The 24,119-nt window shown below is 40.8% G+C and overlaps 1 protein-coding gene across 2 annotated transcripts in view; it reads right to left on the bottom strand.

Annotated features, from left to right (window-relative positions):
• Nucleotides 1-24,119, bottom strand: part of MROH9 (maestro heat like repeat family member 9) — a 52,124-nt gene that overhangs the window by 10,841 nt on the left and 17,164 nt on the right. For both annotated transcript variants that reach the window (XM_084800880.1, XM_084800881.1), the window contains exons 7-16: nucleotides 19,778-19,913; nucleotides 17,793-17,917; nucleotides 13,886-14,035; nucleotides 11,216-11,370; nucleotides 10,136-10,301; nucleotides 8,910-9,055; nucleotides 7,769-7,906; nucleotides 5,688-5,808; nucleotides 5,111-5,248; nucleotides 4,009-4,185 (exon numbers count right to left, since the gene is read on the bottom strand). In XM_084800880.1, coding sequence (XP_084657006.1) covers nucleotides 4,009-4,185; nucleotides 5,111-5,248; nucleotides 5,688-5,808; nucleotides 7,769-7,906; nucleotides 8,910-9,055; nucleotides 10,136-10,301; nucleotides 11,216-11,370; nucleotides 13,886-14,035; nucleotides 17,793-17,917; nucleotides 19,778-19,913 — 1,452 coding nt within the window. The remainder of the gene's footprint in view (nucleotides 1-4,008; nucleotides 4,186-5,110; nucleotides 5,249-5,687; nucleotides 5,809-7,768; nucleotides 7,907-8,909; nucleotides 9,056-10,135; nucleotides 10,302-11,215; nucleotides 11,371-13,885; nucleotides 14,036-17,792; nucleotides 17,918-19,777; nucleotides 19,914-24,119) is intronic.

Genomic DNA, 24,119 nt, shown 5'->3' with positions numbered 1-24,119 from the left:
AAAATCAGGTGTTTAAAGGAACATAGACTTGTGTGTTTGGGTCCTTAATTCTATTTAATTTACCAATGTGTCTTTTTTTTTTGTTTTTGTTTTTAATGCTAAGACGTGCTACTTTTGTTACTATAGCTCTGTAATATAACTTGAAATAAAAGATGGAGACACCATATACAGTTGTTTTTATAGTTCAGGACCATTTTGGTTATCCTGGATTGTTTGTGTTTCTATATGTAATTTAAGATTAATTCTAATTTTACCAACAATTATGTTGGAATTCAGAATGGTGAGGATTAAAAATAATGTTGACAAATGCTGTTGTGGATGTGGGGAAAGGGGAGCCCTTTTCTCCTACTAGCCTCTGTGGAAATCAGCATGAAAGTTAAGAATAGATTTACCACACGTTCTACATGTTCATTGCTAATCTATTCACAATGGCCGTGCAATGGGAACAACTGAGAGGTGTGTCAGTTGGTGAATGGATAATGAAAATATGATATATTTATACAATGGAATTCAGCCATTAAAAAAAAAACAAGTTATAACATTCACAGATAAATGGATGAAGCTGGGAAACCGTGACCTGGGAGAGATACATAATACATATCTTCTCTCACTTGTAGATGTTAGTTTTAAATTTTCAAATATGTATGTAGGTTCCATTTGGAATACCCATAAATGAAGGAGAGGTAAAACTATTTTCCAAGCGTGGGATCGGAACAGTCTTGTGAGAACAGATGAGGTTAATCCACTAGAAGACCAGCCACCTTGTGCAGGAGCTTGATTGCTGCCAGCTGAAAAGATCCTGTGAACAGACTCTGGGAGGAGATATGTAAATGAGCCCAGAACTGGAGGTGGGGCTTTTTGGAAACTTTGGATAGTTTTGGTTGTTCATTGCTGCACTTCAATATGCTCCTAGAGAGAACCGCTCAAGGCTTCGGGGCTCCAGGCTTCTGCTGAGGTTCAGGGTTCTGGATACTCCAGGTTCCAGCAGAGGAAATCCTGCTGAGTATGCCGGGAGAATCATTCCTCAGAACAGATATCCTTATGGTTTCATTATTGTGTCTGTTAGTCCTCATTTCCTACTGTTTTGGTTAGTCGGGTTATAAGTGACATACGCTCGGTTAATAAGTTGCAATAAAATATATTGGTTAAAAAAATTGAGACTACACATAGAGGTTAAGAAATTAGTATGGGCCATGGGAGAGGGGCTTTAAAGGGAGGAATAGAAGGCAGTAGTAAAAAAGCTAAAAGTGGATTAAAGGAATAGGAAGGTTAAAATTGGTAGGATATGGGAGAGCAGGGTAGAGGAAGAAGTGTCAGAAATGTGATTTAATACGAAGGTCCTTTTAAAAATGTCATATAAAACTACTACTGTTGGATCATCCATACATATGTATACATAATATGCACATGTTATTTTATATATGCATAATAAAATAGTTAAAACGGAGTTACCAGGATGACAATGTTCCTACTAGGTAACACAGGCTAATAAATGAAAAGCTCAGTGGCAGGAATTGGTACCTCTCTTGGCTAATGGAGTGTCATAGATACAGAGATACAGAAATATTACAGGTTATTGCCAATGCTCTAGGTCACCACTCAGAACGTGATGGTAAGATTCCGTGGCTGAAGACAACATGGACTTGAACCATAGAGCATGGAGGATTCAAGCTGTTACTTACGTGGACACTCCATTTCTACTGGATAGCCTTTAAGAAGAAAGGAATCTCCAGTCTCACCCAGTTGTGACCCTGTGAGCTACACTAACATCCGGCCTAGCAAGACATGCCCACTGGTGCAATAGTAGCATGAATATCATAGAATTAACCAAATACTCTAACTGGGTGTAAGTCCTGTCCCACAAGAAGAAACTCATACCTGGTGCCATTAGCTGGCCAAGAATTTGTGGCCCTAAAGGAACACCTGATACTATTATTCTACTGCTAAATGCCCACCGTCCTAAATACTGGGATTCTCTGGAGTTTAATTCCTAGATCTGACCATGAGACTTTCTCTGATTAACCTGTTAATTTCAACAAAGATTCTTTGTTCTGAAAGAAAAGTTTGCTTCTATCATTTTAAATATTATCATGTAATGTAATTGTTAAGTCCTGCCAGTCTTCTTTTTTTCTGACTGCTTATCCTTTTAATTAAAATCTATTTAAGCTATTGAAAAGCAGCTCTGCAATCAGTTTAAGCTCAGGGTTGAGGTTCTTTCACATATTAGTTTTGATGCTTATTTGCTTAGCTTTTTAACTGTGTTTGTTATTAGCTGTTGTGGAAGTTTTGGTGCATATGTAAACATGTTTTTGTTTTAAGCCCAGGTGTGGGGTATGGGGGCTGCTCCAGTTTGTCTATAGCTGATAACTGCCTCATGAGAGGGCATGTGATCTTTGTCAGCTGAGAACTACCTAGTGTGGGGGTGTGGTCTTTGCCAGTGGGAATACATTTCAGTCCCAGAGAGAGAGAGACTGGGGCCTCTGAGAAAGAAAGTAGCTGCTGGTGTTTCCCCCTGCTTCTCCTGGTTGCTATTGATGCAGTATGACGGAAAAAGTTGGAGATATCCTAAAATGGAGATTGAACTTGCCCTAAGGAACCCAAGAACCCTAAACAGCAGGAAGCAGCTAAGGAAAACTATGCCCTTTGTCCTGACTGACTTTCTTTCTCTCCTACCCACCTGGTGTTGGGGTGTTGGAAGGGGATTGGAGGGGAAAAAGGAGAAAGAAACATAAGGAACCCAAAATTAACCCAAAATAAAAATAGATTTAAAAGTACACCAACAATTAGTAAGTGGTGTTGCCAGGAAAACTTTCCTAGGTGGCAAATTGGAGACACTTAGCTTTATAGGAGGCCTCCCTAGTCGTTCATTTCTTTTCTCCCTCGCATCTTCTATGTTTACGGTATTATTTCCCCCCTATGGCACTACTAACTGGAATCAGCACTAGGAACGTTGAAAACAACTTGTATATACGAATGGAATTCTCAAAACTAAAGAAAACAATTAAAACAAGACAAAGTCTTTTATGTTGATAACAAACATCTACTTGAGGTATTTCACATACCAACTTTATAATTATGCAGCAAAAAATTGTGTATTTTAATGGAGTGAAGTAATATAGAGGATGAAAAATATTTCCTTGAAGTAAAATTTAAGTGAAAGAGAATTTGTGAGTGTTTACTTGTTCATAAATCACTTTCCAATTGAAGGGTTGTTTGCTTATCATTCTTTGCTAGCTTCATATATGTGTATGATGAAAGTCAGTCATTTTTACCTCCTGTTCTCATCTCTCCTCCTTTTGTTTAACCCTTCCTTTGCCTCAACACTTCTCTTTATACTTTAGTATCTTACTTGTGTACTGACCCCCGGGGTTTAATTAAGGTTGCTTGGATGAGTGTGGGTAGGTGGCTACTTACTGGAGTATCTCTAATTTAGCAGTGGCTTCACCACTGAAAAAATTTCCATCTCTTCTTCTAGACACCAGTAATTGCATTAGTTCCTCAGGGAAAGAATGGGCCTTATGAGTCCTCTCTCCCTTCATTACAATATGTTGACAAGCTCAGTCTTGGGCAGGTGTTTGTGGATATCTACAGCTTTAGTGAGTTCATGAGCTCAGGGGACATGTCATATCCAGAAGACATCATTTTTTTGCACTCCATCCTCTGTCCCTTTCATTTTTCCTGCCTCCTCTTATGTGCTTCTCTAAGCCTTGGAGGGGTGAACTATTAGCCTTATAATAAACATACTTCCATGCTTGTCTTACAGATGGGAAAACTGATGCACCAAGACTTTGAAGAAATCTCCATCTCACCATGATATTATAGGTAGGAGAGGGATTTACACCCACCCAGGCCAGGTCCAGTGTTAATCAATGTCTCAACTAAGATGAAATTTATCCAGGGACAGAAACCTGTCTTGTGCTGGATTATTCCAGGATACAAGACTATTTGGGCCTTAACAGAGCAACAAAAACTAAGGGTCTTACATCTACATCACACCACATCACTCACGTGATCCATCAGAGGACAGTAGCTGGAAGCAATCCTGACACACACCGTGGAGTAGGTAGCTCTTTCCAGTTTGGTCAGAATATTACGAAGCGTAAGCATGGCCCGGATGATAACAGTGTGCTCTTTGGAAAGGAATGCATCCAGGACTGGGACTAAGAGCTTGCAGACACTTTCTATCTATGTATAAAAGGGGAAAAAATTGTAGAACTTTGAGACAAGGAGACTTGGGTTCTGATAATTGGTATGTACACTTCTGAGTTTAGCATACAAACTTAAAAGTCCTCTTTAAAACTGCTAAACATTTTATAAACTAAATGTTTTTAAAGGTCACTGTTAAAAATTAATTACATAGGTTTATAATTAAGTAAAATCTTCCTTATGAACAACATGGAGAAGAATTTGGGGCAAAGCAGCAAATAACTTTCTTCTTACTAAAAGAATAAAACTAAAGTCTCTTGTTCACTTACATGTTTTATTTAAAGCAGATGGACCACAGCACATGAAATCGCAATGCAAAAAATGTGTATCCACCAACAAACAGGACTGAGGGCTTTAAACTTGTGATCAATAGATAAACAAAGATTTATTATTATTGGGGGTGGCTCAAAGACCATACTTTGAGCATCAATGTTATAGAATGTTACATGATTGCTCCTAGATGGGGTGGCTGACAGAGGGAGAAGGCTGCTAGAGATTAGTGGAGTCTGACTTGAGGTGATTATCAAAAAGGGCAAAAAATGCAAACACATATGAGTGAAGGGAAGAGTTATAAGTGGAGGTCCAGTGAGTAGCCCAAAATATGAGCACACAAATATGGAGATGCAATGGACAGGGTTTATAATTTAAACTGTAAAAGAATATTTACCATGAACAATGAGGATAAACCATTTTTGAGTATGACATGGTTTTGTGAAAAAATTATGAGTATGATGATAAAATCTTATAACTTTATATTTATATTCTCTCTACCCTATTGAATTTCAGACTTTGATAGTTTTAGCTGGACATACACTGAGAAAGCACCAAGGTTTCTTTACAAGATCCTGAGCAGCATCAAAACAGCCAATCATGACACACAACGCCATAATTCACCCACACATACTTCACTGAAAACTGGTGCCATGCTGGCAATTTTCTGAAGACTCATTTTGCCAACTGAAGGATTGGAATCATTAATCCAGTTTCTGAAGAGGACCAAAAATTCTTCTGGTAATGATTTCTTGAAGAAGTTATTTAGAAGCTTTAAAAAAAAAATACAGTCAATAAATTAAAGAGTAGAGTCAGGACTCCTCCACACCTCCCCTGTTGGCTTCATATATCTTTTTTTTCTTTTTTCTTTTTATTAATTTATTCTTGTCACATCTCAATGGTTATCCCATCCCTTGTATCCTCCCATTCTTCCCTCCCACCCATTTTCCCCTTACTCCCCTCCCCTATGTCTGTGCCTGAGGGGGGCTTCCTCCCCCTTTATATGCTCATAGGGTATCAAGTCTCTTCTTAGTAGCCTGCTATCCTTCCTCTGAGTGCCACCAGGTCTCCCTCTCCAGGGGACGTGGTCAAAGGTGAGGCACCAGAGTACGCTTTCTTAAATTTTTATGAGAAAAGTACTTTGAGAGGGAGATAAGATGCTAAAGTGTGAATGAGAGATCAGTGGGCCCCAATTTACTATTAAAACTCACTTCAGCAAAGAATATTATTGTGACAATGCTGTCTTCTGACCTTCTAGGACCTTCTACCGCGACCTTGTAGACATAATGTAGGGTCTCTGGAAACTGTGGAAAGTTGCACTCACTGAGTGTTCTGTAAGGGAGTAGGAGTACAAGGCACCATGTCAACCAAGAGGAAGAACATTCAGCATTTAGCAAGTACAGTGACAAGGAGTCAGTCATTCCCTGCATGCTATTGACTACCCAGATTAGAAAGAAAGATATTCTAGAATATTCCCTAGTCTAAGGTAAACTTCACCATCACTACAAAGCCTACATAGACACTGGGAAATCATGAAAGCCTGGGTCACTACAATAGTTCCTTCTTTATCACCACCCTCTTTTCTTTTCTCTCTTATTTTTTCCACATTAAGAGAAGCCCTATTTTTGCATAAACTCTCATCAGGCCTTGACCAAAGAGAGACGAAATATATATCTAAACAACAATCCAAGGTAGCCACAAAGGGTGCCAGTCAAATCATGCTCTTCCTTTGGGATGGCTTTGGGTTACTCCAGAGAAGGGATGGTGAGCTCTGAAGTAGCAAACTCTTTTCCAGAAGCATTTAGGTGGCCAGGCTTAGACTCGTCTTTATGAACTGTCTTGAATTCAATGGGTAGAGGTATGATATTGAGAGATCATGTGATAACTTTCCATGTCAAACTTCAGATTCTTTTGCTAAAATGTAAATGTGCATTGAAACCACACAGAACTCATATATACAATGTTTTACCTTCCAAGCGATGTTTCTGCTGGCCTGTTGACTGTATTTTGAACTACTAAGTATTCTTTGAGTACTAAGAACAGGATGATACTTAACTAGTGACTACTTATAGAGTGCAAATGGACCGTTATTTTTACAGTAGACTATATTAATCTCACTTAGGGTACAATGTGGAGGATGCTATTGATGCAGCTGCCAATTGTTCCTGGGCTGCCAGGAGGATGATAGTGTCATTTTCATAGTCTTATGGAGAACTTGGAAAGCTGCAAAGTCTCTGCTCCTGTATTGGTTCATGCTTTAATGGACTCTGACTATACTTTCCTTGTATCCCCCACCTATGAAAACACCTGTTTTTGAAGTTGGAGAGGTCTAGTTTTTCAGAATCTGTAAAGTTAGAAATTTATTCCCCTACACAGTCATGTTCTAGGAGCTCATGTAGCTGTGGGATTTTTCTTTTGACCAAACATTCATCTAGTCAAAGTTGGTGAAAAGCAAATTCAAATTATAAAATTTACTTGTTATATTCACTAATTAATGATATGTATGTGGAGATGATCAAAGTCATATAGCATGGTTTCTTTTATCTTTTGGTTTTGCCAATTTCAAAACAAATACAAATAAAGATAGTGTTCATTTAAAAAGATATGTTCTGAAAGTAATATGCTAACACAATACTAGTTTTAGAAACATCTAAAGCCTGTGGACACATGAGTATATTCTGAGTTGGTCACAATTACACATTGTCTTTCATGTCACCAAGGCCCTGCATTCTTAGTTTTTGTTATTGTCCAGAAAATCTGATCCCTATCATCAGAAAGGTTAAATAAAAACAAAACAAACAAACAACAACAAAAAAACCCCCAAAACATTTCTAGTGCAGGAAAAATAAAAAGCGCTCTTCCATTATATTTTCCAGAATATGTTTGGCTTATTGAGTACAGACCTTTGTTAGACCCCTCTAAAGCTGGAGGGCATCTGGAGCTTTGGAATGTCCACAGAGCAGGGAGCAACTAACACCAGAGAGGGAAACATCACATTTGCTTTCAGTGCATCGTGTGTGAAAGAGAACCCTATGCTATGGTGGTGGGTACAGTGTGTTGAGGGAAGTAAGGCTGGGGATCTCTGGGCCATTAAGTAGAAGGAAAGAAGGGGAAGGCTATCTCAGAATAAATCTTCAAATCACCAAAAAGAAAAAAAAATCAGAAATCAAGTTGCAATTAGACTATTAGAAGAGCTTTAGAAAATTGGTTCCCATCTGAGACACACCAGAAGGGATGACACACATGGTGAGATGGAGAGGCAGAAATTCTACCCAGAATCCCCCATTCTTACTTTGCGATGAGGTTGATCCCATACTGGTGATCCATTACTTGAGAAAACTGGTCCCAGAAATTCTTTTTCTCCAGGGCTTTATTCACTTCTTGTAGTCCAGAACAATTCAGGAGAGCCTTCAGGGCATCTCTTACGTAGCTGTGGCCCAGAAAAGAGCAGACAGTATAGGACAGTGACCTGCGCATAACTAAGTACACACAACTTGCCTTTCCATTCCATCTTGAGGAGGATACAATTTTAGAGAGAGGGCTACCTCAGAGGAAGGTAATTGTTAGATGATCTTCACCTTTCCCGATGAACAGGGCATGGACTGCAGAAGTGAAAATAAAATGGTAGCACAGGAAATCTAGATTGGGTCACATTAGCAGCTTACTGTCTTCCCCAGAAGTGCAATGCTTTGGTAGAACTATCAATTTCCTTTGGATTTTGACTTCAATAAGCAGGATACGTTCCTATCTCCTTGGTGGTGGTTTGGTGTGTGTCTTTTTAAAATACAATGAATGTGTTAAATATGTTAATGAGATCAATTTGCTCTGTTTAGATTGGATGTTCATACCCGACACGGCAGGTAGCTGACAGGTGTACTGACACTTCCTTTTCAGGGCAGGGAGACTAAGTCTCTTGTCTAAAAGGGAATTGTGAACTTTGCCCTGGAATGGAGGACTGATGTCATACTGTCCTCACCCGTATCATATCCATATCAAAACGTGAGACAGCTTTCCATTTACAGAGGCTATTTCTGCACACTGTTCTGTTTGTGATTTGCATATGTGATAGCCCTGAGACATTACTTTTGGGGGATATATGAAGGGCAGAGGTTGAACTTACCTAGATTTGGAGCTTATGCTCCCTTTCACGTCTTCCTCTTCCCACTGAGTTGACAGCAGGTGCAGTGGGAATTAAACAGTGTTCCGTGCTAGTGACTCTTTCTATGTGACCCACATATGGAGGGCAGAGCCTAGTGAATGGTAATGCACCCCGGGAGGATTACTTTTCTGAAGACACTCTACCCTTAGAGGAGAGCCCAGGGAAAGAAATGAGAACAGAGCCTCACGAAGGCTTCTAGCAAGCCCCACTTAAATCCAGGGGAGCTTCTCTGGATGCTTAATCTCTCACTTAACCAGAAATGGCATTCTCTTACAGAGGTCTGCCGTGCGCTGTGTCCTTTAAATGATGACTGCAGTAGAAGAACTGAAGCAAGAGGGCCATCAGGAACTCAGGGAATAACTTGGCCACGACTTTCCTATAAGAAGCCACAGGTAGGAACGTGCACAGGGCCTGAGATGCCTATGAGGGAAGGAAAAGGGAGTTAAAAATGGCAACTGGCTCCCTTCAAACATTACCAGTCATACAGAAGGCGAGAAAAGGCTACAAGCCTTCTGTGCTCCTTCAGCATGCATGCCTAATCAACCACACAGGCACTATGTCCACTGTGAAGCAGGAAATGGGCCAAGCTCTCTCGGTAATGAGATTCCAGGGCACTGTTAATGGTTCCCTTCTAGCTGCCAAATTGGTGAAAACGAAGCTGGTCCGCAAGGAGGTCATATATCCCAAGGTCCCCTTCCTATGTGGTCATGAGAAGCAGTCTTACCAGTAAGCAAAGTATTCTTTAAGCTTGTTAAAAAAAAAAAAACACCAGGGAAGTGATGTAATCAACAGATGCATCAAGTCATCCCTGAGTCACTTTACTTCTTCATAGTCACCCCTTTAATATTCACTCTCATCCCAACACCCCATATTAATAAGCAATGTTACCCCTTTCCATTACATTTCTCTCAGCTTCCTTTCTGGTGTGGTGATGTCGGTCCATGGGAGGGACACGATAGATACGGGTGATGTCAGATCATCGTACGACTACTGAAGTTTCTATGACTTAGCTGGTGGCCAACTCTCTACAGTCACATACAATTTTGCCATTAGGCAGTTCCCTCAGATTCTTTGGCCTCCTTGCCATGTCAGCCCCACTTCCACCATGATGGGACTTTTGCTCGGCTCTCTGCCTCTCCAAGATGTATACGCAAATTACCTTGGATCAGCCCAGGGCTCTGATTTTAAGTCCTTTCCATATGGAAATGTGCCATGTCCAGCTTACCTCAAACCATCCTGTCACTTTCCTTCTCTCACACATACTGCTTTATATTTCTTTTGATCTCGAATGTGCATATTTGCTCTCTGTCTCTCTATTTTTGCAGAAGTTATGCTCTGTGATCAAGATGTGGTACACAATGAATGTGGGTTGGATGGATGGATGGATGCATGCATGCATGAGTGGAGACCTTGCCAACAAGACAGGTCTTCACCTATGCAGATAGGAACCTCCTGGTGAAGAAGTCAACAGGGAATAGAAATACCCATGGTGTCATTTACCGCCACAGGCATCATGTTGGTGGCATTGAGGGAGAAGCGCCTTTTTTCTACAAGGGTATCTTCTATTTCCCCGGGTTTTCCTTTCAATATTGACAAGATTGTCTTCAGCACTTGAGGTGCGACACTTGACTCCACACTTGCTGCTTGCCACATCAGTAGCAGAATTCTGTAAACACAAGGTGTTGAGAGCCATGTTTATCCTTTAATATTCTACCTTCTTCACAGCCAGTAGAAGAGGGGTGACACCCTCATCCCCCAGTGTCTGAACTATAGAAATAGAGCCCTGTGATTTTTCCAATCTCTTCTAGTTCACCAGTTAGAGTTGCCCTGACCCACAGGCTCAACACTTTCATTCTTTAAGATTCCTTGTGGTCCCTGGGTCATGAATTTCAGATAAACAGTTCACGGACAGAAAATTCTCAATTGGTTTCAGTTTTTTAAAAAGGTTTTAAAAAATGTTTTTAGTTATGTATACACGCGTGTATCCATATGTGTGTGCACACATGCATGTGGGTACATATTGATAACAGAAGAGGCATTGGAGTTATAGATGGTTGGCAGTCACCCAGTATGAGGGCTGGGAATTGAACTCTGGTCCTCTGTAAGAGCAGCACTTAACCACTGAACCATTTCTCTAGCCCTTGTTTTAGTAATTTAAAATTTTTTTCTCTATTTTATTGGTTTGTATAATAGCTTATCTCTGTTCTTTATACATTAGAAAAAAACTCTGTTTGAGGGTTTTCTCAAGAAAAATGAGTAAATTAACAATGGGAAAAATCATTATCTTTTTGAAGGAAGTTTGTTTTTGTAAGATTTGTAACAGAACCCAATTACCACCTCCAATAGTGGTATTAGTAAATAATAATGAGGTCCTACTGTGTGCTAAGCATTGCACAAAGTTACATGTAACCTATGATCCTATTTAAACCTTATAGCCAGCCTAGATGGTGCAAAAAATGAATTTTTTTTTCAGAAGAAGAAACTATGCCTAACTACCAGAGAGAAAGACTCGTCCTGGAGCCATATGTTTGTGGAGCTGGCGGGCGAGTGCGGCAAGGGGCGAGGTGGGGAAAGCCTTACTTGTCTGCAGGGACCGGGAATTCCAAGAGCTGAAAGATAACCTTCTTAGGGGAAGCGCGCGTCAACAGAGTGATGACCTGCAGCATGGCGCCCTGCATTCTGTGAGAAGAATTCTCACAGAGCTTCTCATAAATGTCATCCACAATTTTAGACACCTGGAAGAAGAGTTTCCTAGGTCAACAAAAGTGTCGCCTCGCGCCTCGTTCCCCTTTAAAGCGAGCCATTTCTCAGTTACCAGAATCCAGCCTTTGTTGGAACGACCAACATAGCGATTAGCCTACAAGCAAGCAGTACCAGAAAGTCTGTTTACATGATTACAATACAAAAATGCTTATTAAGGTCAGGAATGGAGTAATGTAGTTATGGATATTGGGGAAAATAGCTTTAAAAGGGGTAGCTGGGTTGCGGTGATAAACTGCTAAGCCCTAATTCTGTTCAGTCTCTCCTTGGTTAGTGATTTCCTATAGTAGAAGCTAGTTTTACACCTTCAGTTTCTTGTTTGACCTCCCACCCTGCCCCAGTGATGTCCTATGGCCTCTTCTAAGCTCTCTGGGTGTCCTTTCCTATTCTGTTGGAAAACTCAGTTCAGTGAAGGAGATGACCATGGACCTCCCTCTCACCTCCCTTAGGTTTGGCCTGTGGAATGTTCTTGCCCACAGCAGCACCGAGGACTCTCTATGAGGCGGCACGTTCCCTTGCCTGCTTCCTGAGTTTGAATAACTTTTCTCAGTCTACTTTCTTTCACAGTGCACACATGTATCAGGAGAGGGCACGGTGAGCCCTGAATGCCTATCACCGTCAAGACTGTGTTCGTGGGTCTGCGACTTAAGCATCTGCGTGGAGATGCATGCTCAAACGGCCTTCTTGCTCCCGTCGAATGTTTGGATGTGTCATCTTGAAGATGTCAATTAATCTTCGAGGTTGAGTTTTATAATTCAAGCCCAGTGGTACAATGGAGCACAGGAAATCCTTGCAGTATGCGAAGCTTGCATGGTTCCTGCAACTCCAGTTGCATGTAATGTTCACTGTGCTTCCCGTCATAGAATTGCCACAATACAGAGAAGCTCAGTGAGAAAACAAGCTGATTGTGAGAGTCACCTAACTGAAACTCCAACCACTTAGCTGGAAAATCATGATGTGGAAGGCAAGAAAAACAAATAAAGTGTTATGGTCTAGGTATGTCTCTCAAATGTCATGGTAGAACCCAGCTCTCAAAGGCAACTGTGAATGAGTGTGTGTGTGTGTGTGTGTGTGTGTGTGTGTGTGTGTGTGTGTGAGTGCATATGGAAGCTGGAGGTTGATGTCATAAAGACTTTCCTCTACCATTTCTCTACCTTATGTTTTTGAGTTACTGTGTATTTTGAGTCTAAAGCTTACTATTTTGGCTAAGCAAAGGAGGCCCATGAACCCACCTGCCTCAGCCCACCAGTGATAGAGTTATGGACACACTCCACTGTGCCTTGATTTTATATGGGTTCTGGGAATCAAATTCACATCTCTACGATTGCTCAGAATAACAAAACAAACCAACCAAATAAACAAACCCAAAATGTTTACCCACAGAGCCATTTTACCAGGCTGAGACGTGCAGCATTTAAGAGGTGACTAGGTCCTAGGGGTTGGTCAGTGTTCATGAGTGGTCATTATAATTATCCTCAGGAGTGGGCTTATTAGTGTGGGAGTAGGTTTCTGATAAGAGAATGAGTTTGGCCTCTTCTCTGTCTTGCAATATCCCCTGGCTTTTCCTACTTCTCCCCATGAGATGATACAGCAAAGAGGTCCTTGCTAAATACAATCCTGGGTCTTTCCAATATCAAGCACTGTAAGAAACGGACTTCTATTCACTATAAGCTACTCGTTCTAAAGTCATTCTGTAATGGGGATACAATGGCAACCTATTAATTCTTTTCAATCTTTCCTTATTTGTCACTGCACTAAAGTCAGAAAATATTAATAAGATATGAGTGATAAGAGATGAAATAAAAACAAGTGAGCTAGTTTAGTATTAACTCATGGTGAAACTGACATGAATATTCATGTAGGAACTATACAATACGAATTCCATTATTTTGTTGATTCTGCATTTAAGTTATTTATTCTTATAATCACAATTATGTCATTGTACAATGTTCACTTGAACAGACTATGCTAATAATAAAAAGTAAGTTTTCTTTCACTTAGACATCTAGTAGCAAATAAAAATGACATAAAGAATGGAGAGGTGGAAGCCATAAAGTAAAAGGAACAACTAACTTAATCTTTTTGAACTTTGAATGAGACAAAGTTCTATTGCTTCCTGTTGTATCAGCCTGCACAAATGCCTTAGCTAGTGCAACACCACAGTCTGAGAGTCCTTGAAAATGTTAAATGCTGTATGGGAGATTTTAAGTACAAAGTTATTTGTTATTAATATATTTCCCTTTAAAAAGCCAACAAAGTAAATATAGCAGAGTGTTCTAGTTTAAATATCGTTGATAGGTGAATATTTATTAGAACAGTCTCAACAGTTTTTCTCATTTAAAACACTTCACAAAAGCCTCATCAAATTCAAGTGACTCAAGGGACAAAAGCAATAGACAGGGATGCAAAGAAACAGAGATATAGCAAAGCTGAAGAGTGCACTTTTGAGAGCGCGTTCTGCTCCTCTTAGCTCATTGCCAAGCACGTTACCGAGTTGATCTTCTGGGCATGATACTGCAAAGTCAGCGTCAGTAAGGATGCAGCCTCAACCGCTGTTTCATTGTCAGAAGAGGAGAGTTTTTTCAGGAGAATCCACACAAAGTCAGTCAGCAAGTTGGGCAGTAATATCTGTCCCACATTCTGAAAAAGGATGTTTGTGATAACCAGTGTAAGCAACACAGCAAAGCAGAGATATCCCAGGGGACGCTCTAAACCAGGCAGGGCCACAAGACATTCAGGAACTATAGAAGCTGTTTTCTCTATTAAAAAAAAAAAAGTCAAAAAGTGTGTTTGCGGTAGTGTCAGTGTAATGATGATGGAGACTGAGGTGTTGTTATACAAAACTTATTTTCTGCCTTTAAGACAATTTCAATGTCCAAACATTACCATAAATGTCTTCAACAGTGTGAGGGGCAAATGTAGTTTGTAGAAGATGCTGGAGGAAGTAGGAATAAGAAAGAAAAGATGATATGAAAGTATACAGTTTCTCTTGAGAGAGAGAGAGAGAGAGAGAGAGAGAGAGGGAAGAAGAAGAAGAGAGGGAAGAAGGAGGAGGAGGAAGTATGGAACAAAGAGAAGTTCCATATGCAGATGGCTGAAGTCAAATAACCACTATGTAAACAGTTCCTCTTTGAAGTTAGAGACCTGACCACAAACTCTAAGACAGAGCAGACTGGAGCTGAATATATAAAGGTGCCAGGACACCTCTTTGTGTGAAAAACACATCATTCATGCAAGCACCAAAGGCCTCTAATCTCATTAATAAAAGATTTGACTTACTATCCTTAAAGGGCTAAAGTACTGCAACTGGATCAGAGGCTTGGGAGTGGCTCTTGCAGACGACCTGGGCTCTTTTTGCAGCACCCACGTGGTAGTCCACAACTCTCCATAACTTCAGTTCCAGGGCATCAGATGCCTTTTTCTGACCTCTGTAGGCACCAGGCATGCATGGGATGCACATAAAGACATTCAGACAAAGCACTCATTTCTTTAAAATGAGATGAATTACTGCTCCTTTCTCTCATTAAGGCATGTTGGCTGTCTTCTTGTTCATGACGGTCTCCACACGTCAGGGGTGCCTTGTACCCAGCTCTCCTAGTGAACAACCTTGTATTCCTGTCCGCATCTTGGAACCTGCCTGTGATCCCTTGAGTGCCCTTGGTACAGCTTTAGATTCTGCCGGCCCATGGTTTGGTATTCTTGTTAGAATCTTGGGTTCTAGCCAGGAGGTCTAGTCATTGCCCTTCCATGCATGCCCCGTTAGCCATGAACTCTCTCTGGTTTAACAACAAGAAACTGAGTAACAGATCCTAAACACAGGGATTCAGGGCACTCAAGTGCAAGGAGTTCTAAACCAGATAGACACTGAACTCAGATGAAAGGAGATTCAAGTCCGGATGTGTTGATAGTAAGTCTCATGAGCCACTGGGAAAGGCCCCAAGAAGGATGCTAGTCCCAGACACAATAGCCCGATGCTGGTGCTCAGAGTTCTAGCCCCTGGCATTGCCCTGGAAGGGAGAGTAGGTGGATGAAGAAGTGTTTGCTTGCAAGCTTACACAGATTCTAATTTTCTTATAGAAATAGACATATTCATACTCAGCCAGCCTTGTGAGTTTTGAGGTTATGTGTGTAGGAAAACTCCTTGTCTTTGTAAAGACGTGCTATGGGGTGTATGTATATTACAAACACCTAAATAGTATCTTTTGACCACACATATATATGTATATGTATATATGTATATGTATACACACACACACACACACACACACACACACACGCACACGCACACACACATGCACATGCACACACACATACATATGCCTTGCTTTGTTATGTCCTTAGCCCCTCCACAATTCTCACTGTGTCAACCAGGGAAGGACAACCACCGCTCTGTATATGTAGTTTGGAGGAAGGATGCCCTCAGTCTCCTCATCCTAGGAGATAAGCTAACCAGAGTGTCCTTCTCAGCTATTGGCACAGTAATGTGTCTGAAAGTCAATTCACTGACAGCCCAACCTGGGCCCAATGCTGGGGAACCTCACAAAGTCCTATTAAAAAGTGTGAACTGTGAAGAACGAAAGAGAATATAGGATTATAGAGCTTACCGGTATCTTTAGATTAAGAAAGGGTAAAAATTATTTGCTTAATGCTAAGACTTATCAGCACATCATATAAAGAGGGTTTTTTTTTCCACCTTAAGATTAGGGTATCTCTATGCAACCCACACTGGCCTTGGACTTGCCACGCCAATGTTTGAGCTTCCTGAGTACCAGAATTACAGGCATGTATAAATATGTAAATCTTCATTGTTTTTTAAAAAATAAAATCTACCTTACAATGTCATTCTGATATTTGTGGGGGAAACTGTCACATTTTAGAAAAGACTTAATTGATGGGGATATTACTTCATATAAAAGTATAACCAAGGAACATCTATGCACTTTCTACTTTATAGCAAGTAGTATATTTAAATTGCTGTACTTGAGGATAGTCTTGAGAGGCATGAAAGGTAGGAATCCACTTGCTTTGTGAGTCAGCCAGTCACTTGTCTTTCTCATGTAAGCAAAGGAAACTTTCTGTGTTCTGGCTGTTATGAATAAGGCTGCTATGAACATGGTTGAGCAAATGCTCTTGTTGTGTGCTGGAGCATCTTCTGGGTATATTCCAAGGAGGAGTGGAATAGCTGCCTCTTGAGGAAGCCTTATTCCCAGTTTTCTGAGATAGCACCAGATAGATTTCCAAAGTGGTTGTACTAGTTTGCATTCCCACCAACAATGAAGGAGTGTTCCTATCTCTCCACATCCTCGCCAGCATGTGGTGTCACTTGAGTTTTTGATCTTAGCCATTATGATGGGTGTAAGATGGAATCTCAGAGTTGTTTTGATTAGCATTTCCCTGATGATTAAGGACGTTGAGCATTTCTTTAAGTGTTTCTCAGCCATTCGATATTCCTCTGTTGCGAATTCTCTGTTTAGTTCTGAGCCCAATTTTTCAATTGGGTTATTTGGCTTGGTAGCCAGAACATGGAAATAGCCTAAGTGTCCCTCAGTAAAGAATGGATAAAGAAACTGTGGTACATTTACACTATGGAATACTACTCAGCTACTAAAAACAAGGACTTTCCGAAATTTGTGAACAAATGGATTGAACTAGAAAGGACCATAATGAGTGAGTTAACCCAGAAGCAGAATGAGTCAAATGGTATATACTCACTTATATCTGGACACTAGCCCAAGGGGCATGTCCCATGAAAGTCTTCACTTACCAGGAAAGTGGGACAAAGGAGAAGACTTCCTATTGGGACTCTAGGTGAAAGAAGCAAGGGAGAATGGGGAACTAGAAGGGCCCAGAGGGTCCTAGAAACCTACAAGTAGAACATTATGATGGGCAGATCTGGGCCCAGGGGTCCTGCTCAAACTATGGCACCAACCAAGGACAATACATGCAGCAAACTTCAAACCCCTACCCAGATCTAGCCAATAGACAGGACATTCTCTGCGGTTGAGTGGAGAGTGGGGACTGACTTTCACACAAACTATGGTGCCCCATATTTGACCACGTCCCCTTCACGAGGAGGCCTGGAAGCGCTCAGAGGAAGGATAGCAGGGTACCAAGAAGAGTCTTGATACCCTATGAGCGTATACAGGGGGAAGAGGTCCCCCTCAGTCACAGTCATAGGGGAGGGGAGTAAGGGGAAAATAGGAGGGAGGGAGGAATGGGAGGATATAAGGGATGGGATAACAATTGAGATGTAATATGAATAAATTAATAAAATATATTTTAAAAAAGAAAAGGAAACTTGTCAAAAAAAACCATTAGCTTTGAGGAAATAAATGATCGCTAAGGGCAACGACACATTTAAGACAAACTACATAGAATAAAGCTGGAGCTAGGATACCTGGGCAATTTTGTTTCTGTCTTCTTGTGTGAACTTGATGAGTAATTCAAACTCAGACATTACCATCTTGGAGCTACTGGTTTCTTCGTTAACCACCTTCATGGCTCTGTATTTTACACTGTTGGCTGTGTTGATGAAAGAAAGATAAGGTTCCCATTACACCACTGCTTTCACATATGACGACGTTATTTCCACTTCCTACCCAACGACAACATTCTGGTTACTCAACACTGCCGACGGTTCATCCTCACAAAAGCCTAAGGTGGCACAGAGCCAGAATTTATAAAATGCTTAAATGAGGCCGTGTTCAACACTGGCAATTTGAGTTTTCTCTCTTCTTGTCCCCATGACCATCAAAAAGAATCTGTCATTCCTCTTTTCCTGTTTTCTGTTGCCTTTTGTTTCATTTTTATCTTTGCTTGCACATCTGAAAAACTTCTTTACTAAATTTGTATTCGAAAGGTCTTTTTGGTGGTTAGAGAACAATATGATAATTTTTCTTTATCTATTTCATTCTCAGACTTTCATTGTTTCTGATGAGAAATCTTATTATCCATAAATAAATCATTCTTTCTCCTAGTTTCTAATCTAAGACCATCAAATCTTTATCTCTGGTGATAAAAAATTTAATTGAGATATTTCTTTGCTTTTTTTTTTACTTTGTTAATTTTTCTGCATCTATAAGTTGTAGCTTTTATAAAATTTATAAAATGTAGTCATTTATTGTTTGCTCTTACTTCTGGGTTCAACCATTGATAATCACTATTGCTGTAGTCTCAAAGAACTTTTTTTTTTCTGCAAAGTCTAATTGCCGTTAATTCCTGCCCAAGTGTTTTTCATATTAGATAGTGTGTTGTCCTCTAGAAGCTCAGTATGAGTTCGTGAATTTCTCTGTCCTTCTCTCTTTCCTTCCCATCCTGCCCTCCCGTCTCTCTTTTTCCCCCCACTTGCTTTATGTAATCCCAGAGATCATCAATCTCATGGCTCTTCTGCCACAGTCTGCTAAGTAGTGGGGCACTGTGGGTTTTTTCAAAAAATTTTCTGTGTCCCTTTGTACCATGTTGACTCCTTAAGTTTTTAAGCAAGTAAAATATAGTTGTAACAGCTGTTTTTAGGGTCCCTCTCCACTAGTTAGGTGGTTTGATAAGTTTTGGCTAGTTTTATCCTCATAGTGGGTTGTATTTTACTCTCTCTTTTCCTGCCTGATTTTTTTCTTGTTTGCTTTTCATTAGAGAAAGTATCTGACTGTATAAGCTAGTCTGGTTTTAAACTTAAATCTTCCATATGCTTCCTGAGGGCAGAGATTATAGACCTGGCTGCAGCACTGTAAATCGTACTGGGTGCCAGGCATTCTTACGTTTGCCTCATTGAACCTGAGCTGCTTTGAGCCTCAGAGGCAGTCTTCAGGTTTGTTCTGGTGAGCAACTAGAGTATTTGGAACTGGTTCCCCTGATTACAACTAGCTTGTGTTTTAAAGTCTTAAATGACAACTATCATAATCTAGGGATAGCTTTTCTTCCTAGTAAGATTAACTCACATCACTTGTGAGTTACAAGATTTTCAATGCTAAGTTACAGCTTTATGAGCCCTCAATATAGACTCTGTCAGCTCCTTGAATATTTCTCTGTAATAACCATTGGGATAAAACATGCCTCTTCTAAATTCTTCATTTGTAAAAATTTCCTTCCCCTCTCTTCCTGTTGCTACCACTACACTTATCCTTACCCTTACTATTAATGGGCAACATTAGTCCAAGAAGTATAGATAGATCTTGAAGCTGTAAAGACCTTGACGTACCAACTATTTAATTAAAAATTGTCCTTTAAAATACTTAAGTCATTTTAAAGCCATATTTTAGAAAATGAAGTCATGGATCTTGGGGTAGAATTTACAGATAAATCACAGACATAGAGGCTTCTTCAAAAGTCGCATGTTTAGAACAAATTCATAACAGCAGAAAGAAAAAGAGGATGAGCTGTTCTTACGATTCTGACACATGGCGATGTAGAAGATGTAGTTCATCGCGGCCAATGCTTGCTGTATGATTAAGGGGTCGTTATGGAAACACAAGAGTGAGATCTCTGCTGCCAGGAGACCTAAGCACGGAGCATTGACACTTCGCTAATTGGAGAATAAAGGAGAAAGAACATTAGCTTTGTATACTGACATTAAAACTTACATTGGACCCTTTTGAGAGGAAGAGTAACACTTAGCAGTGGTTCTCAATCTGGGGGTAACAACCCTCTTGGCAACCCTCTGGCTCCACAGATATTTACATTACAATTATGAAGTAGCAACAAAAATAATTTTATGGTTGGGGGTCCACAAAAATGAGGAGCCATATCAAAGGGCCGCAGCATTAGGAATGTTAAGAACCACTGACTTAATCTGTACACAGATCCTCGCTTTGCTTTTGAGACTCAGCTTCCTGTTGTGTGAAATGAAAGTAAGCAAACACTGCGTTTGTAGAGGTGCTGTAGTGACAAAAGACAATGTAGGGGGAGGCTCCTAGAAGTACCAGCAATCCAAAGCTCATTTAATCTCCTAATCCAGGTAGCAATTGGTCAGTAGCAAATGCCTCTGGGGAGGAGTGAGCCGCCCGTAGGCAGAGACCTGCGTGAGTCGCCTGTCGGTGTACAGCTCAGGATTGAGGTCTTGCAAAGCTCCAGTTTTCCCGGGTGAAACACTTTAAATGAGTCTATGAGTGAAATGTGAAATTATTTTCTTCCTTGAGTTGATGGACTCTTGCCAGAGCAATTAATTTCTAAAGCCCCACAAAACAAAACCCTTAAAGCAAACACTTCCAATTTCCAGGCTGTCCTCACCAGGGAAGCGTCTCTCCCCACACTTTCTTGACACAGTAGGCAATTGAATAGTTAGATTTCTGTCTTGAATTATTTCTGTGGCTGCAATTACATAAGGTTGTAGAGACATAAACGGAGATGCGATGGAAGGCATGTGTTTTTGTAAACAAATGAACACCCTTCATCAAATTGTGGGGTACTTTTTTTTTTAAACATAAACTTCTTCATCAGTCTTCATCTCGCATAGCTGGTAACTAAGATGAGTGATTACTATCCTAGACAGATGGTTTTGGTGTTTGTTGTAGCAGGTATTGATGGAAGGAGTTGGACATCAAATGCATCTTTTAGAATGATCTCAAAGCCTGTTCTGTTTCTTTCTCACCTTTCTTAAGCCATTTCTGTTTTCTGTGAATCCCAGGGCCGTAACTGAATTGAGATGCTTAGAGGGATAGTCCCAGTGGGAGAAAGGGAAGACAATACATCTCCTTTTTCTTCTGGCGTCCTTGAAGTCTTCCCTCCCACACTTTGGTGTGACACTGTCCTAGGACATTCCACTTTGGGGAGTTCTACAACCCAGAGTCTCCAAGAAGGCAGCAGGAGCCATGTGGTTCTGGGGAGCTGTGCTCTCATCCCCATTCTTTGGGTCAGCCTACTGAGTTTCTTGATGCCTTCAACAGGCAAGACCTTAAGGACCATTCCTGTGTTATGGGCCTAAGGGATGGGATGGTGAAGATTTCATTCTCTGTTAGGTTTGAAAAAGAAATAGTTCTCATAGCTTAGGTCACTGAAGCTGGGGACCGTTTACAGGGAAGGCCCTAAGGGTATACATATTATATTCTTGCTTTTCAACTGTCACGTTATTCCTTCCCATGAATGTGTGGGTGTGAACCTCTGAAGACTTACCTTTGTAATGAAAGCTATTTGTGATCTCTCTCTGTTTGCTGGACAGCATCTGTTTAGGCCTATAGCTCTGGCACAGGAGGGGTGGCTGTCCAGATTGCTGCCTACCAGGGTGTGAGTTAGGATTGACCAAGAGAAGAGCAAGGTAGACTGTTAAACTGCAAGCAGTCCTTTCAGAGAAGGGAGTCGGTCACAGTTAGAGCTTCTCAGACATTGGGCTTTTTGAGAACTTTGACAGGATATGCCCTGCTTTTGTGGAATGTCTATGAGAGAGAGAGAGAGAGAGAGAGAGAGAGAGAGAGAGAGAGAGAGAGAGAGAGAAAAGAAGAAGAAGAGAAGAGAGAGAGATAGAGAGACAGAGAGACAGACAGAGAGACAGAGACAGAGAGAGATGGAGTATGTGTGGAGGGCAGAAAATAACTTGTGGGAGTTGGGAGTTGGGAGCTGGCTCTACCATGCAGGTCCTGGGCATGAATTCAGGTCATCACTTTTGGAGGTAAGAACATTTCACCCATTGAGCCATCTCTCTTGCTTGTGCTTTTATTTCCTGTCGCATGTGACAGAGACAGTGTGTCGGCTATCTATTTTATGACATGCAGTTTGGAGGGCTGTTATTTCTCCTCAGCTTTTCTCTGCTACTTCTATCGCCTTCCTTCCCTGAACTATACTTTTGCCATCTTTATCGTGGCAAATTGATGTGTACGTAAGATTTGCTATTTTAACCACTATGATATATATATATCCACTAGATATATATAGAATATATATAATCTAGTGGTGGCATTCACTCACAATGCTTTGCAACCACCTAGCACCACAGTGTTTTCAAGTAGACAGTCACCCTTTGCCCACAAAGAAGCTACTCACCATTCCTTCATTATGGGCTCTGGCACCTACACATTGCTCTCTGTCTAAAGATACCCCCATCATGCTATTTACATAAAGGGGATCATACATATGAAACTGTTTCCAGCTAATCTTCTCTCCTTTGCTATGAGACTTTATGTGAGTGAAACACCATCGTATGGCTCTGTCTTGTCCTGTTTTCCCATTCAGATGATGGCTTTGGGGTTGCTTCTGCTGGGGCTATTGTGAATTTTCCTGCAACTAACTCTTTTCAGGCAGCAAATAAGTGACCACTGAGAACCCAGCCTTAAATTTAAGACCCGTATCCACTCCTTGCATTGTTCAAAGCCCTGAGAAGACTTGGAAGATAAAAACGAGTGGTTATAAGGCCCAAAGGATGGGGAGGACTGCTTTGAAATACCATTTTCTCCATATACCATGGCTGTGGCAAACAGGAAAACACAGCACCACTGGTTTCCTGCGCAAGACATGAGCTATATTTTAAGGCATGAGAGTAGGCTGAGGGAGGAGGAGGTCAGCAGAGTGGCGTGGGGATGGGTGATCAGAAAGTGATAGGGGTGGATATATACATCATACATTGGACGTGTGTACAGAATTGTCTCCAAACCTCTAAAATTGAAAAAAAAAAGAATATAATAATGCGCCATGGTCAGGGTTTTAAATGAAAGCAGGGGCATCACCTGGGAAATGTTGCTTGTGGTTAAGGAACTGCTTTTCCTCAGAATGCCTAGCAAGGATGCTCAGAGGAAAGCGAGGCCTCACAAAGGCCTGCCACTGAGCTTCATTTTGTGTCAAGAAGCGGGACACAGAGTCTTCCCTATAAATAGTCAATCTTTTCTATTGGCAGTAAGTTTTCACTGTCTCTCTATTTTCATGGCTCTGGACACCTCCCCACCCCCACCCATGTCCCTTTTACAGCTGTGCAGCTGCAGTGTCCTTGGCTGCTGCCTCTGGCCTCCTCTGTCTGCTGTTTTAGTTGTCACTTCTGTTTAGTCTGCCGTCCAGTAGTTCACCAGTGAAAGCCCTTCACTGATTCCCTTTATTGCTGTGTATGCACATATTTGGCTAATAAGAACACTATCATTTTGTGCTTCTAAACCCTTATTTCACTTGTTTTTGTTTGTTTGTTTGTTTGTTTTGTTTTGTTTTATTGTTTGTTTTAAGGAAGAGAAGTTTATTTGGGCTTATGGCTCCTGAGGAATAAATGCCTACAAAGAAGGAATTCAGTGAACTTGATATTGGATTCCCTTTAATCTCAATTAGCCCCTGAGAGGCTTACATGCCAGAGGCATCTAATTATTGTACCTGGACCCTTGGCAACAGAAACTGTTGGATAAATATAGTAGTCATCTAAAACTGTTAATATTAAATTTGTTGTGTAGTTTATAGGCAACACCTCAAATAGTGTAATGTGTTACACACCAATAAATTACAAATACATGAGACTTAGCCCAAATTCTGCCTTTGACTTTTCCCTGACGTATCCTTGCCCAGAGCAGACGTTGCCTCATTGGACCTGATTATTTTGCACACTGTTGTGCTGCTTTCTGTTCTCTCTTGTTTCTGTCTTTTTAGGGGGCAGTAGCAATGCATTCATCTTTAAGTGTGCCAAAGGAAACGACTATAGGAGCGATCTTTCTGTTAAAGATACAGTAAGACATTCCTGGCTTACATGTTTGTGCCTGCAGAGAGCTGCTTTGTTTAACTGAATGAACAGGTGTCCGTGGCATGTGGGGGGTCCTCTAATGACTACATC

The sequence above is a fragment of the Acomys minous genome (genome assembly GCF_964271855.1).
Source record: "Acomys minous genome assembly, chromosome: 1".
Taxonomy (NCBI): domain Eukaryota; kingdom Metazoa; phylum Chordata; class Mammalia; order Rodentia; family Muridae; genus Acomys; species Acomys minous.
The sequence above is the reverse complement of the archived record's forward strand: the minus strand, read 5'-3'. Positions and strand labels throughout refer to the sequence as shown.